General features: G+C 48.7%; 1 protein-coding gene across 7 annotated transcripts in view; it reads right to left on the bottom strand.

The window, feature by feature from the left end:
- The window catches only part of COL23A1 (collagen type XXIII alpha 1 chain), a 386,992-nt gene that overhangs the window by 41,995 nt on the left and 329,954 nt on the right, over nt 1-15,043 (bottom strand). For all 7 annotated transcript variants that reach the window (XM_018050569.1, XM_018050565.1, XM_018050570.1 and 4 more), the window contains exons 4-5: nt 10,756-10,763; nt 9,117-9,143 (exon numbers count right to left, since the gene is read on the bottom strand). In XM_018050569.1, the coding sequence (XP_017906058.1) occupies nt 9,117-9,143; nt 10,756-10,763 (35 nt within the window). The remainder of the gene's footprint in view (nt 1-9,116; nt 9,144-10,755; nt 10,764-15,043) is intronic.

The following is a 15,043-nucleotide window of genomic DNA, read 5'->3' as shown; positions in this document are numbered from 1 at the left end:
ATGGGCTGCTCCTGCTGTAAGCAATCCCAGAACTAGACATGGGAAGATGGTACCTCCCTCAGAGGTTTGTAATAGGAGCAGGGGGCTCCTGGGCCACTGCCTGGAAGATGCGAAATGCTTGCAAGGGTAAGTAGGGCTTCTAGAGACCAGGGGCAGGAGAGGCAGCTCAACCTTCTGTTCTTTTGGTTGCTCCACGTATGATACTGGAGGGACATGGGCCCAAGGCAAGGAGCCCAGGTCCAGGAGCACCTGTACTGGGCTTTTGAGGGTACCCTGGGGAAGAGGAAGGGAAAGTCAGCATGGTGGCCTTTTCCCTGGGGCCCAACTGTGGTTCCCCATGATTCCAATCTTGGGACCATTAGCAGGGGCTGCTCAGGAAATCTGCTTTCATTTGCTCCACCCAGAATCTGGAGAACTGGGGAGCAGCCCTGCAGGGGTCAGATGAAAATGAGATGTGGAATGCTTAAGTCCAAAAACAGATGAATTTGGGATATTACAGATGAATTATTTAACTAATTACATTTTTACAATCAAAGCTGTTTTTGAACTATGAGGGTGCAAAGAAGCCTATGAATGCATGGTGCCTGGTGGTCCTTTTTTTGTTCACTTGATTAATTCCAAACAGTCTGAGTTATTCGTTTCAAAATTGGTCCCAGGCAGAGGCCCTGTCTCCTATCCCGCATTTCAGTGCAGGGCTTGTGCTGGTCTCCTGGGGCCTGGGCTGTCGACGCCCCCCATGACTGACTCTGCATGCGATGGGCAGCTCTGCCTGCCCTTCACCCCGCCCTGGTTGGAGCATGCTTGAGGAACTGGCTGCTGCCAAGCATGAGGAGTTCTGGTTTTGGTCTCTCACCTGTCAGCGTCAGGCTGCAACTCCTGCCAGCCCTCTCTTCTCCAGTCTTCCCTCTTTCATCTCATCCTTACTGGGACTTGTTTCAGCCGCTTGGTGTTGATAGCCACCTTCTGTCTGGACCTCCCCCACACCCTGCCCCTGTCTCTGCCCTGCAGCCAGGGAGGCCTTTCCAGTATACACATCCATCTTCATCCCTCTGGGTGAGTGGGGGCCCTTCGTTTAGCGTCATCCTCCTCTTTCCTGCCCTTCCGCAGGGTCGCCGTCCGCTGGCACGTGGGCCACACTTTGGCCCTGCATTCTCACTGTGCCTGTGTTGGTCCTGCATGGAATGCCTAGCTACCCTGTCCCCCTGTCAAATCCTACTCATCCCTCAAAACAGGCCCCAACTGTGAGGCCTCCCCGTCCCAGGAGGAGTTAGCTCCTCCTTCCTCTGTGGGGTCCAGGGCCTTGTCTGGCTGCATTACAGCCTTACCCACTGTGCCATAAAGATCTCTGTGTGGGAAGGTCTAGAGAGCCTTCAGGAGGAAGCCAGGCCTCTCGTGCTTGCCACTGTGAGAGCCGGCAAAGGGGCAGGGCCACTCTAAGCTTCGTTTTTTTCAGTCCACAAAACGGGCACAAGTCGTGGTGTCCAGGGGTAGGATGTACTCTGAAACTGTGAAGGGCTGCCCAGATCCGATCCCTCATGTTTTCATCCAGGCCAAGTTTCACACTGCAAATGTGGACAGAAGGGCTAAGTGGATGCCTAGGGGCAGGGGTGGGGAGGGGGTCAATTATGGCTGTGGTCTCCCTGCTTCCTTCAGCTGCTCCTGGCCAGGGAAATGGAATTAGACATTTCATCATAAGGAAGATTTACCCCCTCTTGCTACCACGAATTTCTAATAATTGGGGCCTGTTTTGAGGGATGAGTAGGAGTTTGACAGATATATGGATGAGGAATCGGAGAGAAGATGGGATGAAGAAATTTTCTTCTTTAAGTTAGACCTTGTTTTCTGTTTTGTTTTTTTTTAATGGAAAGCAGGAAAGGGTCCTAACAATTTGATAATGGGGGAGGGGTGGTGGAGTCGGGTGAGAATCCCAGGGCCAGATAGAAACAGGGATGAGGAGGAGAACATTCACTCTAAATATCTGTTTCTCTGGGTGACGAGAGGAGAAAGACCCTTCTGCCAGTGCACAGACAGTCTGAGCCCTGATCTGCTGCTGCAGCCAGCTTACTGATAGGATGGCTGGTATGACTGAGAGTCTGCAGGCTTTATGCTAATTCAGGCTTTGCCATGAGGGTGGGCCTGGTGTCTCAGCCAAGTCCTATCATTGACTGAGCCCAGCTTCCCCCTCTGTGCAGCAAGGCCAAGACCATCAATCTCTCAGGGTGTGAACACAGGCCAGCATGTCTCCAGCAAACACTCAGTCCATGCACTTACAGTCCTTATAGTTCCTGGCATGTTGGAAAAGCCTCTGGGGGGCGGATGGGAGTGGACAGTCCCATAGCTCAGCAGGTAAAGAACACACCTCCCAATGCAGAAGACCCAGGAGATGCAGGTTGCATCCCTGGGTTGGGAAGATCCCCTGGAAGAGGAAATGGCAACCCCCTCCAGTATTCTTGCTGAAAAATCCTATGGACAGAGGAGCCTGGTAGGCTATGGTCCAAAGGGTCACAAACAGCTGGTCATGACTGAGCGACTAAGCACTGGAAGGAGAGAGTCTTCCAGCTTTTGTCAAGGCAGCCTGCCCCTGTGGACAGGTGGTTTTAGTAAACACAGAGCCAGGTTTTCTTGGCCTCCTGCCTCGGTCAGCCTCTCACCGTGACCTACAAGATTCTACTCCATGCAGCCCTGGAGACCTCTCCAACTCCCCCCTTCTACCATTTCCTGGCACTTGCTCACTCACTCCAGCCTATTGGCCTCACACACACTCTGGACACACGACACATGCTTCAGTCTCATGACCTGTGCACTTTTTCCTCTGCCAGGAGCATGTCTCACCACCTCTCCAAACTGTGACATCTTTTCATCATATGAGTTTCAGTTCAAATGTCATCTTCCCCAAGAGCTTTCTGATAATCCACATTATCCCACGCAGGCAGCCCTCTCATCGCGTTCCCTGCTTTATTCTCTGTCTAGGACATTTTACTGTTTTGTTGGTTTCTTTTCTTTGTTTCTCTCATCACTGCAGGGAGGGGCCTTGTCACTCCTGTTTGGTGCTAGGCCAAGACCCAGGAAACTGTCTGGTAGAGAGACGATGGCCGACGGTGTTTCTGAAGTGGGCACACTCCCCTCTTCCAGGGACTCTGCACCACTGGCCCTCAGTGGGCTTCATCATTCCTATGTGCCTCTGGCCTCACAGCCTATCACTCTCCTCATACATTCAAATACACAAATCTTAAGCTCTGGAAAATTTACTAAATACACATTTTCAGTAACTATTTAAATTATGTTTTGAAGGCGTAAAACAAACCCGAAAGTCATTAAAGCTCAGTGTTAAGAGTTAAAAAGTCCAAATACCAAAAGAAGAGGAAATGTGAGGATTTTGATGTTGTAAATAGGAGATGGTGAGAAGTTTTCTATGCGAAAGTCAAGGTGTAGACAAGGCTGAACGTTGCATGAGGGACAAGTCTTTTTGTCCTAGACAGAAGCCACAGTTTGGAGAGGAAAAAGGAGAGTGTTGTAAGAAACTTGCAGGAAGGCCACAGCGGCTCCTAGTTGTCCCTTCCTCTCTATCTCATGGTAAATTGGCTGTTGGCTACCCCTCCCCCATAGTTCCCCAAAGACTGCAACTGGGTCTGATTCTCATCGTGCTACCCTCATGCACAACACACCTCTGGGATTTGTTGAGCAGAGCCAATTCTGCTATTTATGAGATGGCAAACTCACTTTATCAACATGAATGCTGATTACTACCCCTAAATATAAAAGTGCTGTATCAAGGGCTCCTCTACAGGTCCCACCTTGGACTGGCAATGTTCTGAGTTTAAAATTCCCCCTGTGTTGCTCATTTCATGATGTCTGCTGTCCCTGGATCAACTGAAACTTGAAAATTCTTAAATGCCTGGTGATCTCTTGAAATTCTATCCCTGTAATTCCAAGTTCTACCACCAGATGGCAGTTAGGACTACATGAATTTTATCAAAACTAATTTCATCTGCGATCGCTTCTAATGAAAATATACTCGAAATTAAAACAAGATACATACTTACACTTACATCCATAAATTTTCACCTATCATATTGGCATAGATTTAAAAGTATAATACCCTTGATTGGCCAAGGCTTTGGGAAACAAGTAGCGTTCATGTGCTGTTGCTGGGAATGTAAATCAGCACAGCCTTTGGGAGGGCAATTTGGCAGTACACATCAAAAGCCTTAAACATGTGCAAACCCTTTGGGCCAGCAAGTCAACTTCTAGACGTTTATTCTAAGGAGATAATTATGGAAATAAGCTTAGGTTTGTTCCCATCATGTTGACTACAAGAGTGAAAGATTGTCAATATAAATAACATGACTTGGGAATTGGTTAAATCAATTATAGATATGGCAAAATGCTATGAAGCTATTACCTTCTATAAAATTTTTTTAATGATGTAGGAAACTCATTCTATATTAAGTGAAAAAAATAGGTCACAAAAAAGTATGTCCATTGTAATCTCATTTTTATAATAATAAAATTAAAAACAAACTTGTATACAAAAAGTATGGGAAGAACAAACACTAAAATATTGAGTGGACTTATCTGTGGGTGGTAGGATTATGGATACTTGCTTTTTTCTTTTTGTGCTTTTCTCTATTTTGGGAAGGTTTTTATAAAAAACATGCTTCTTTCGTCATCAGCAGAGAGCTATTCATTAACCCTTGCAGTAGAAAAGGACAGGCTGGCCTCTGTATAGGGAGACTGTGGACAAGGTGACCACAGGCCCTTTTCGGTCCACAACCTGCCCCATGTACATACTCAGCTTCTATGCCCCTGTCCCTCTGCTGCCCCTACTGGGTCCACATATGGACTTAGTTTCAGCTGCTCTCCTCACAGGACGGGGAGGGGCACCCGGGATTAACCCAGAACACACAGCTGGCACAGTCTTCACCACAGCCACTCTGCTTAAGTCTTTTCTTGCTCTTACTTCCCTTTAGGAAGTGAATTGTTTTTAGCACAAAGGAAAACAAAAACCTCCCTGAGGCTGGTCTTGAAGTTTACTAAATTGCATAAAAAAGCCCCTAAAACTTTTTCTAAAACTGACAATTCTCAGGGTTTCAGTAAAACTTTTACAACTTTGAAATGCTTATTTAACCTGTTGTTGGTAGCCCGCTAGAAGGTATACAAAGCTCTGCTCAAGTTAACGACGAGGGTAATCTCCTTTACTCTCTTCTGATGTCTATGTCAGAAGCCTTTTCTGTTTCCTTTCAATAAACTTCCTCACTGCAAAAAAAAAAAAAAAAAAAAAAAAAGAAAGAAAGAAAGAAAACTGACTGCTCTCAAAGCATTTTCCTTTCTAAATGCTGCCAATGTGTGTCGGTGGATAAATTTCCTAAGCCTGTCTTTCTCTCCATCAAGGTTGTGTGAGGTGAGGAAGATAGTGGTATTATTGAGGGGCTGCCACCTGATATCCTACACTTGGGCTCTGGGTGTATTCTCCCATTTAAACCTTTAGCTCCATCGATGTGTTTTCCCCAGGTTCCAAGTACCCCAGTTCACCCAGCTGAGCCAGGATAGGACTTGGGTCAGACAGATTCAAAGCCTGTGAATATCAGTACATGAGGTGCCTCTCGGGCGGCCAGCCCCCTCATGCTAGAGGTCACCTAACCCCTGGGTGACTACATGGAACTGTCTGTAAGCAGAGCCCAGGCTGGAAGCTAGGGCCTCCATCAGCTGAGAGGTCCGAATTTCAGCCTAAAACACATGGACTCTGAGCCTGCAGAATTCCCTTCCAACCTCCCCCAGCCCACATAGGTCTGCTTCCCTCCCTCCTATGGAGGGAAGCCAGGCAGGGTGTCACCTTCACCCTGGGGGCCCACTAAAGGGACAGCCTTGGAGGCCTGGAACAAGGGTGCTCAGAAGCACACAGCTGGGTGAGCTGACTGGCTCCCAGCACTGGAGGCATGAACACCTTGAATTCAGCAGCAAGCAAGGCCAGCCCACCCAGGGAAGTTGCCCACATCTGTGTGGAATGGTGCATGCATGCTAAGTCACTTCAGCTTGTCCGACTCTTTGTGACCCCATGGACTGCAGCCTGCCAGGCTCCTCTGTCCATGGGATTCTTCAGGCAAGAATACTGGAGTGGGTTGCCGTTTCCTCCTCCAGAGGATCTTCCTGACCCAGGGATCCAACCCGCATCTCTCATGTCTCCTGTATTGGCAGGAGGGTTCTTTATCACTAGTGGGACATGAGAATTCGGAAGTGAGGAGTTGCATGCAAACTGGGGATGGGTGACTGCGGGAAAAGGAGCAACGCAGCCCTGGGGTAACTGTGGGTGTGATACCAGCTTCTCACCCAGCCCAGTCTGCTCGGGGCTACCCAGAGACAAGAAGCCTAAGGGGCCAAGGGCACAACGGCACAGGCTGCCAGCGCTGCCTGCAAACAGGCAGTGGGGAGGGCTTGCTGGGCTCTAACCTGCTTCCTTTCCAGAAAGCTCCCAACTTCATACCGGGTGAACACACCTCTCCTTTGGCCTCCTCATCTCAGATTCACAGACCCTATCTCTGACCTGGGCTCAGCACCAAAAGCCTCACACACTATATGCTTAGTTGCTCAGTCGTGTCCAACTCTGGGACCCCATGGACAGTAGCCCGCCAGACTCCTGTTCATGGGGATTCTCCAGGCAAGAATACTGGAGTGGGTTACTATGCCTTCCTCCAGGGGATCTTCCCAACCCAGGGATCAAACCCAGGTCTCCTCCATTGCAGGCAGATTCTTTACCAGTTGAGCTACCAGGGAAGCCCCAAATCCCAGGCTTAATTTCCTGCCAGCCCTATAACAACCCCACTCACTTGGCCACTGTTTACTGGGATCTCGCTTTACCTAATCCCAGCTCTCTTCTTCACATGGAAGGAAACAGATTCTTAGTGCTGCTGAGGGGCTTGCCCATGCCTCACAGCTAGTGAGTGGGATTCAATTCCCAGCTGCCGAACTCTGCAGGGAGACTCTGGCCCGTCACCCACAGAGCCTGCTGACCATCCCCACAGCCTGCTCTGTCCTGGGAGGAAGGGCAGGGATGGCGGCAGAGGGAGTTGAGGCTCTGTGGGAGGCAGACTGGACCCTCTGGCAGCTGGTGTAGAGCTCCCTGCCCCTTACCCGGGCTAAATGACTTCCACAGTCAGCCAGCAGCCTCTCTGATTCTCACAGCCAGGGAGAAAGAACCTCTGGGTGTCATGCGCTCAGAGGAGACAGTAATAGGGGAAGAGCCACTACTCACTCCCCTGGGGCTAACCTGGTGGCTCAGTGGTAAGGAATCTGCCTGCCAATGCAGGAGACACAGGTTCGATCCCTGGTCTGGGAAGATCCCACGTGCCTCAGAGCAGTTAAGCCCGTGCACCACATTGCTGAGTCTGTGCTCTAGACTCCGGGAACCGCAGCTGAGCCCACGTGCAGCAGCTACTGAAACCCGCGTATCCTAGAGCCTGTGCTCAACAAGAGAGGTCACCGCAACGAGAAGCCTACACACTTCAGCAAAGAGTAGTCCCCGCTCTTCACAACTAGAGAAAAGCCTGCGAAGCAACGAAGACCCAGCCCAGCCAAAAAAACAGTAACCCTGGAGTGTAAAAGGCAACATGGTAATGCCAGGAGTGGTTCTGTCGGAAACTGTCCTGAGCTCCTGGGCTAGTGAAGCGAGTGGGCCCAAGACATGAAGGTGAAATATTCTAGCAAAAGCTTCTAGTTCCCCAAGACCCTGGCTGCCATGTCTGGGAATGCGAGGCCTGACTGCTTCCTCCCGCATCAGGAAAAGTTGCTGGGAGGTGGTGGCGCCCTGACCCGCCGTGTGCTCCTGCTGGACGAAGGTGGATCGTGGCTGGCTTCACATTTCATTCTTAACCCAGGCAGGGCTGGGTGTTTCTAATCTGAGGGTCCAGGCTGCTTGCTGCTGGGGGAGCTGCCCTGGCCAGCCAGGAGGTTCCAAACTCCACTCCGGACTCAGAATGGACCACTCCAGACGTGAGGGAAACGCCCCTAAATTTCCACCACGCCTTGTAGGCTAGGTTTGTGACACATTTTGTGCAGCTGTCACCTCCTCTGCCTTGATTAACCCCAGCTCCACTGCTATGAGGGAGGCTTTGAATCACCCTGGGTCACAAAGCAGGAAACTGAAGCTCACAGAGGGCCAGAGCCTTCCCCAAGGTCATCCATATACGAGACAGCAGTGTTGGAACCCATGCTCAGGTCTCCCTGATGCTTGGGGCTGGAGTGCCCTCCACAGCCTCCATGGAAGGCGACTCCTGCAAGACTGGGGGACCCACCTTCTGCCCCTGCCTTCCCCTGCCAGCCCATCCTGAGTGTGGACAGAGCTGGCCACTAGAGAGGCCCCTGAATTTATCGACGTTTACCCTCCCTGCATCCTCCTGGCCTGAGCACAAGACAAACGTGTCTCCTGGCAGGATGGTCCTTGTACTCCCCTTCACCGGGCTCAACCCCTGCTCTGTCTTTATCAGGACTTCTGGATGCTGCTGTCACGGGCAGGACCCCACAGCGGCACAACCTCATGTCACCGTGCTTCTGCTGTGGTGCTCACTCGGCTCAGGCTGGGCACGTCCATTCCAGGTATAAGCTAGCTTTTAGGTTTAACTGTAAAAGATCTGAGAAGCAATGACTCCAAAGAGGCCAAACAGGAACCAACCAGTCTCCGGTTCTGGAGCGGTGACAGGACACGGGGGGCTGGGACAGGGAGTCTCCTGTTCCCTGGGAAGAGGATGACATCCAAGCCCGAGTGGGAGCACTCACTCCATGGTCAAGGACTGGACCCTGGGCTCAGGGCTGACACACTGGCTGGGAAGAGCAGTGTTGGGTGGTCTCAGCATGCCCATGAGACTCTTGAAGGCTATTTGATTTGTCTGCAGGGCTGCTGGAGGGGCAGACGGTTCCTGCCAGGACAGGGCCTTGCAGACCCGCACATTTTGCAACTCCACAGAACTAACACTAATCCATCCACAGAGAGACTGTGGCCACTGAGGAGCAGAGCTGGAGGAGCGGGAGGAGAGGGGTGCAGACAGTTAAATAAAGGCACAGAGGAAGAAGATTGGCTAGAGAGTGAAGGGCAGAGAGAGAAAAAAAAATAAATGGCAAATTACCGGGTAGCCATCTCGTCCCGATTGCCCCTGTGGTAATTAATATGTCGTTAATAATTAGACCTTCGGTAGAAAAACCATATGGCAACACTTAGAACTCAATCAGGGCCCCAGATCCCCCTCGCCCCTGTGTCTGTGGGGTTTGCAGCAGATGCTGCTGATGGACTCCTTCAAGGGGGAACGCAAGGCTGAAGCAGGTCTGAGGGATGGAGCACCTAGTCCCCACCTCATTGACCTGGCTGGAGGGGTCACCAGGGCACACACCACAGTGTCTTCCTCACGTCACCTGAGGCACATGGCAAGGACCTTGTGGAGTTCTAGGAGGTGGCATCCTAGCTACCACAGACAACGCTCCTTCATGGGCCTCACGGGTTTCCTGTCTGTTGCCCCTGGGGATGGGGTGACCCGAGGAAGACAGCCTTTGGAAGTCAGAGGTATGGGAACACGTTGACTGCTACCGGATGCTTCTCTGACTCCATGTGCTTGCAGTAGTGGCTGCCCAGACACTGGGCCACACATCGGCCTCCACTTCAGGTTGCCATGGTAGCTATGGAGCCACCTTCCAGAATCCCATGGGGTCTTTGCCACGTGCAGCTTGAGAACTCTGCATCTGTTTAATTCACTTGGTCATTTTACAGCCAGGTTGAAAAACACAAACATGCACACAACAAGACAAATTTGCTCCATAGCCCTCCGCGTTCTGCACTTTGGCGAGTTCACACAGGCTAGCCTCCACATGACAGGAACGACTCAACTGCGTAAAACTGCTCTTGGCCCATAAATCTACACATCCCGGCTTTCTTCCTCAATGGGGTGCTGCTACATGCACCAAGACGTTCCGATTCTGAAGGGTGCGGATTGGGAAATGAATCATGGTTAAGTTGAAGTAAAAATGAAGCTGCTCATCTGAAAGGAATTCCTTTAGAAGGTTAATTTTGGCTCAAGCAGACCGTCATTGTGTTTCTTGAATGAATTCATTGGGATTTATCAGGCTCTGAAAAACTGCCAAGATGAATCAAAGGCGAACTTGTCATGGGTCTTGGAGAAGGAATGGGATTTCTGGGGCTGCTGTGGATCCAGTAGCCACCCCCTCCCTCACATCCTTCTCCAACTCAGCACCCTTACCGGCCAGCTGTATTCTCAAGGTCTCTGTTGCCCAATCCAGAGAGTTAAATATTTTGGCAAAGAAGGAAAACAGACCCCAGAATCTAGTGGTTAAGCCCCACTTATTCTTGACATATTTGCCTGATTTCAGAGTCCTTTCTGCCAAAGCATGTGAGATGAAAATGTTTATGCAGATCAACTGCTGCAGAAGGGTTAGGAAATACAGGCATAGTGCTTGCGCTTCTGTGCACCAAGTTAAAAAACTTGAGCCAGAGATGTTGATGAGGAGCAGCCAGGTTTGTGGCAGCTCTCTTGGAAGGATAATGGTCACAGGATGCTTCACTGGGCAAGTCAAGTACATGAATCCTGTGCTTGCATTCATCTACAAATGCCAAAAGAACATGTCCCTGGCTGAGACTGAATTTTTTGTAAAGAATACACCTCTCTAATCAAATATTCTTTTCATAGAAGTGCTACACAGAGAGAAAACAAAATATCTTATCTTTCAGGAGGAGAGAACATAATCCAGGACACTTACAGGAGGACCTGCAAAACACAAGCAGAGAAGCCATAGTAAGTATCAAAGGGAGAGAGGGTCCCCTCACCCTGGCCAGCCCCTTCCTTGCACAGCTCCCAGTCACCCCTCCTTGCAAGGCTTTGATGCTGTCGTCAGCCCCAAGGCCAAGTGTCAGGGCAGAGGGAGCACCTCTGCCCTTGGAGGGACTGGATGGGCATGTGTGTGGTGATGACAATCCAGCAAGTTCTGGTTTGTGCATTTATGACACGAGGCTGCTGTGGCTTCCTGCTTGGGGGCACCGTGTTGGGCTTTGGCAGGCAGGGTAGGAGTCAGATCTGTTCCTTCTTGAAGAATACATTTTGGAGCTCAATGGGAGTTGGTTCATTTCTGTGGAAAGGGAGATACTTGAGAAAGAAAACATTTTGGGCAGAGGGGAGAATACTCCTAACAGGCACTGGATATGTGCTTGTGTGGCTGAGCAGATGTGTAAGGAGGTGGAGGGGGCCCATAGCCCAGCTCTGGGGTTAGCGGTGCTGAGCCTGGCTGTGTGTAGGGAAATTTGAAGGGGGCCAGTCTGGAAGCACAGGTGGCAGCTCCAGGAAGGCTGGTGCAGCAAGCTGAGGCTTGCCCCATGGAACACAGGCAGGTGTTCCTCACCTTAGAGTGCCCAAACCACCCTGCCCAGCCATGACAGCATTTGACCTACTCAGTAATCTCCGAGGTACGACAAACATACCCATGCGGCAGATGACAACACAGAGGCTCAGAGTGAAGGAAGTGACTCATCTAAGGACACGTTGTCGGTTAGGGATGGAATTTATGCCTGAAGGAAGTCTCCCAATTCTCAGATCCTACACATATTCCACTAAAAGCCACAGTGCTGCTAAACCATTGACTCCTCTGCTTACTCCTCTCTAACCCCAGACCTCAGCAGGGCGAGGCCAGAACACAGAGGCGGCCCTCGGCAGTCAGCCACCCCCACATTTTCATGGATCAGTGTTGGGTGCAGGTATGAAAGAGGCCAAGATCTCTGACTCACAGAATTCTCCTTGGATGGATTGATACTTGAGAAAATGACACAGGAAGGAAGCACAAGAAGCTCCCAACACATCATGAGAGACCAGAGCCAGACTGGGCTGACTTGGGACGGGAGGCTAGGCTGAGTCCAGAGGGTGAGGCATGGTTATCTGGCAGAGGAAGAGCTCCAAACACACCAAGTCACTGGGCATCTAGGCGTCAGGCAAAGCTGAGCCGGCTGCAGGAAGGCAAGACCTGGGGAGAAGGCAAGTCAGCCAGACCACAGTATCTTGTTTCCACGTCATCATCTGGGGGTGGGGGGTGTGATCTGAAGGACAGTGGGGGCCACTGAAGGTTTCTGCACAGAGGAGTGATTTGAGGGGGTAAAAGTGGGCTTGAGGATGTGTTGCAGTTGTCCCCCTGTAGGTGACAGTGGCCTGGACTTGGGGACTGGCGGAGGAGATGAAGAAAAGTGAGTCAGATGGACTTGCCAGTGAGGGCAGACAGAACTTGCTCATGGATTTAATGGTGGAGGGTGAGTGAAAAGGTGATGGGACAGAGGAAGGAGAGAGATGAGACAAAGCTTTTTCGCTTCAGAAATTGATGCATGATGTGCTAATGTCTGAGAATGTAACCTGATTGGGGTGGGTGTGTTCTGTGCATACCCTAAATCTAGACTGGGGCGGGGCGGGTTGTTGGCCATGTGGACATCTGCACTGCTGGTATCTCACTTTCAGACAACTGCCCCACTCTCTGTTTTACCAAAAAGAGAAAAGCCACCAGATGGACTTACTATCACCTTTCTGATGCCACACGCACACACCTGCCCGCACCTTCACCTGTGCCTGGCCTACTCCGTGTTTGGTTAACTCTGATAGAAGACATGTTCACATACTGAGGTGTGGGGAAGTCATTCTGGCTTACACATGTTAACTTGGATTTTCTGCTAGCTAAAACATCCTATTTATGGCCAATCAAAATACACTGTACCTCTGCTTTAATTATTAAAGAAAAGGATGCATTGACAAGAAGTAAAGACTGTTCATGTTAAAAACGAAGAGCAAATGCATCCCCTCCTGGGATGCCAATGCTGGTGCTCTTTTGACAAGACAGCTTCCCAGGTGCCAAGGCCATACTGACCCACCAGGTACCTGCTGATCTGTTTTATTTTTAAACCTTGAAAGAATGTATCCCTGACTTGTTTGAGGTTCTTTGTTCTTTTTTAAAACACAACATGATTATATTTGAATATAAACCAAAATACGAAACACCATAGTAAACTGATGGAAATGAATATGGTAGTTCATTTGCATTGCATGGAAACAGCTAACATACCCAGTTATGAGTTCTTAGAAACCAGTAACAAAGACACTGATATACCAAGGAAAATGAAAAAAAAAAAAAAAAAGAAATAACAAAGTGACTAGTAAGGATTAAGCATATGTGAAGATTACTGAGCTGAATCAAAACAGAAGAAAAGTAATTTCTTTGTAATATCACATTGCCAAAGATTAAAAATGTAACATTTGTGCAGTTTCAGGAAACATACCCATATAAACACTGGGGGAAAAGATTGATGAAGTCCTATCTAACTAGTAGGGAAAAATATTATAATTTAATTATATAATCTATAATTCTAAGTTCAAACTCAGTCCAAATTCTGAGTGTGGACTCAGAATTATAAAATTTGGATATCCTTAGTTGTAGCAGTTTCAATTTATTGGAATTATTTCTACAAATTAGTCAGATAAATTTAATCTATATAAACCATGTTTACCACATAGAAAATTTGTAGCTAATATACATACCCCCCAAATGACATGTATATTAATTTATCAATAAATCCAGAAGGATGTGCACAAGATTTCATTAATAGTAGATAAGACAGATAGAAGTGGCAGAATTAGAGGACAAAAAAAGCCATTTAATAAGTAAAATATTACGCTTCACAAATTGCCATATCCTTTGAAATCTTGAAAAAGATGATTTTTTATGAATTAATTTTAAATTTCCCGGTGATAAGTTAAAAATTGAAATATATGCAGTTACGGGAGCACTGAAATGAAGCCTTGACGATACACCATCCTGAGCAGTGTAACAATATCTCCATCATTCAAGCTCCTGAGATATAGTCCAATGGCAGCAATAAAGCAGTCACCTTGCCTGTCACTATTCTCTCCAGTATCACCCTTTAGGTCACTTTCAAACTTGAGCCTTCTCAGCCTGTTTTTCTGATCTACTGCTGCTGTGCTAAGTCACTTCAGTCGTGTCCGACTCTGTGAGACCCCATAGACGGCAGCCCACCAGGCTCCCCCATCCCTGGGATTCTCCAGGCAAGAACACTGGAGTGGGTTGCCATTTCCTTCTCCAATGCATGAAAGTGAAAAGCGAAAGTGAAGCCGCTCAGTCGTGTCCGACTCTTCGTGACCCCATGGACTGCAGCCCACCAGGCTCCTCCGCCCATGGGATTTTCCAGGCAAGAGAACCGGAGTGTGGTGCCATTGCCTTCCCCATTTCTGATCTGCAGGGAGTGTCTATTGCAACACATTGATGAGGACTCTCCATACTTTATGAAGACTGTCTTTGGCTTTACTGAAGATGGTGGTAGAAGCAGTGGCATCAGTTTCCCTATTTAGTCATCACAATCACTATCACCAAGGGGGTTCTCCTGGGCCCAGAGGTGGGGGTGAAGAGCGTTTGGAATGAGGAATACTGCATCAGGTCTGGTGCCACCAATTGCTGAGGTTAGAAACAAAGAAGACAAAAGTATCTTCTCTTGGAACTGCCATCTCCCTGTGGTTTACAGTTGGGATTTATACGTTAAGGAACTCCAAAGGGAGAGAAATGTCCCTGATGATGACAGATATCTCAGATTATTTAGGTCTTTCTTTCATCATGTTCACCTCAAATCCCATCTTCTCCCTTCTTTCTGTGGATAAGCGAATACTCTTGTTTTACCATGTACAGTTCTCTGCCGCACTAGTATCTAAGTCACAGGCTCTCCAGGATCACTCAAAAACTATTCGTAACAGTCACTGGGAGTACAGAGGTGGATACAATAGCCCAGCACTTCCAAGATGTCAATAGGTAACGATGAAGACAGGCACACAAAATGGTTGTCTCTTTAAAACACCCTCTGTTGTTTATATGTTGCTTTAAAAATTCTAAAGGCAGAAAATAGCAGCAGTCCCTTCTTTTCTGATCTATTAATACAGTAAAATTTTGCTATGTTTTTCCAGACAACTTTCTATTCAATAATTTGCATTTGCATTTGCATTTTTAGATTGTCATA

This window comes from Capra hircus, chromosome 7, assembly GCF_001704415.2.
Source record: "Capra hircus breed San Clemente chromosome 7, ASM170441v1, whole genome shotgun sequence".
Classification (NCBI taxonomy): domain Eukaryota; kingdom Metazoa; phylum Chordata; class Mammalia; order Artiodactyla; family Bovidae; genus Capra; species Capra hircus.
The sequence above is the reverse complement of the archived record's forward strand: the minus strand, read 5'-3'. Positions and strand labels throughout refer to the sequence as shown.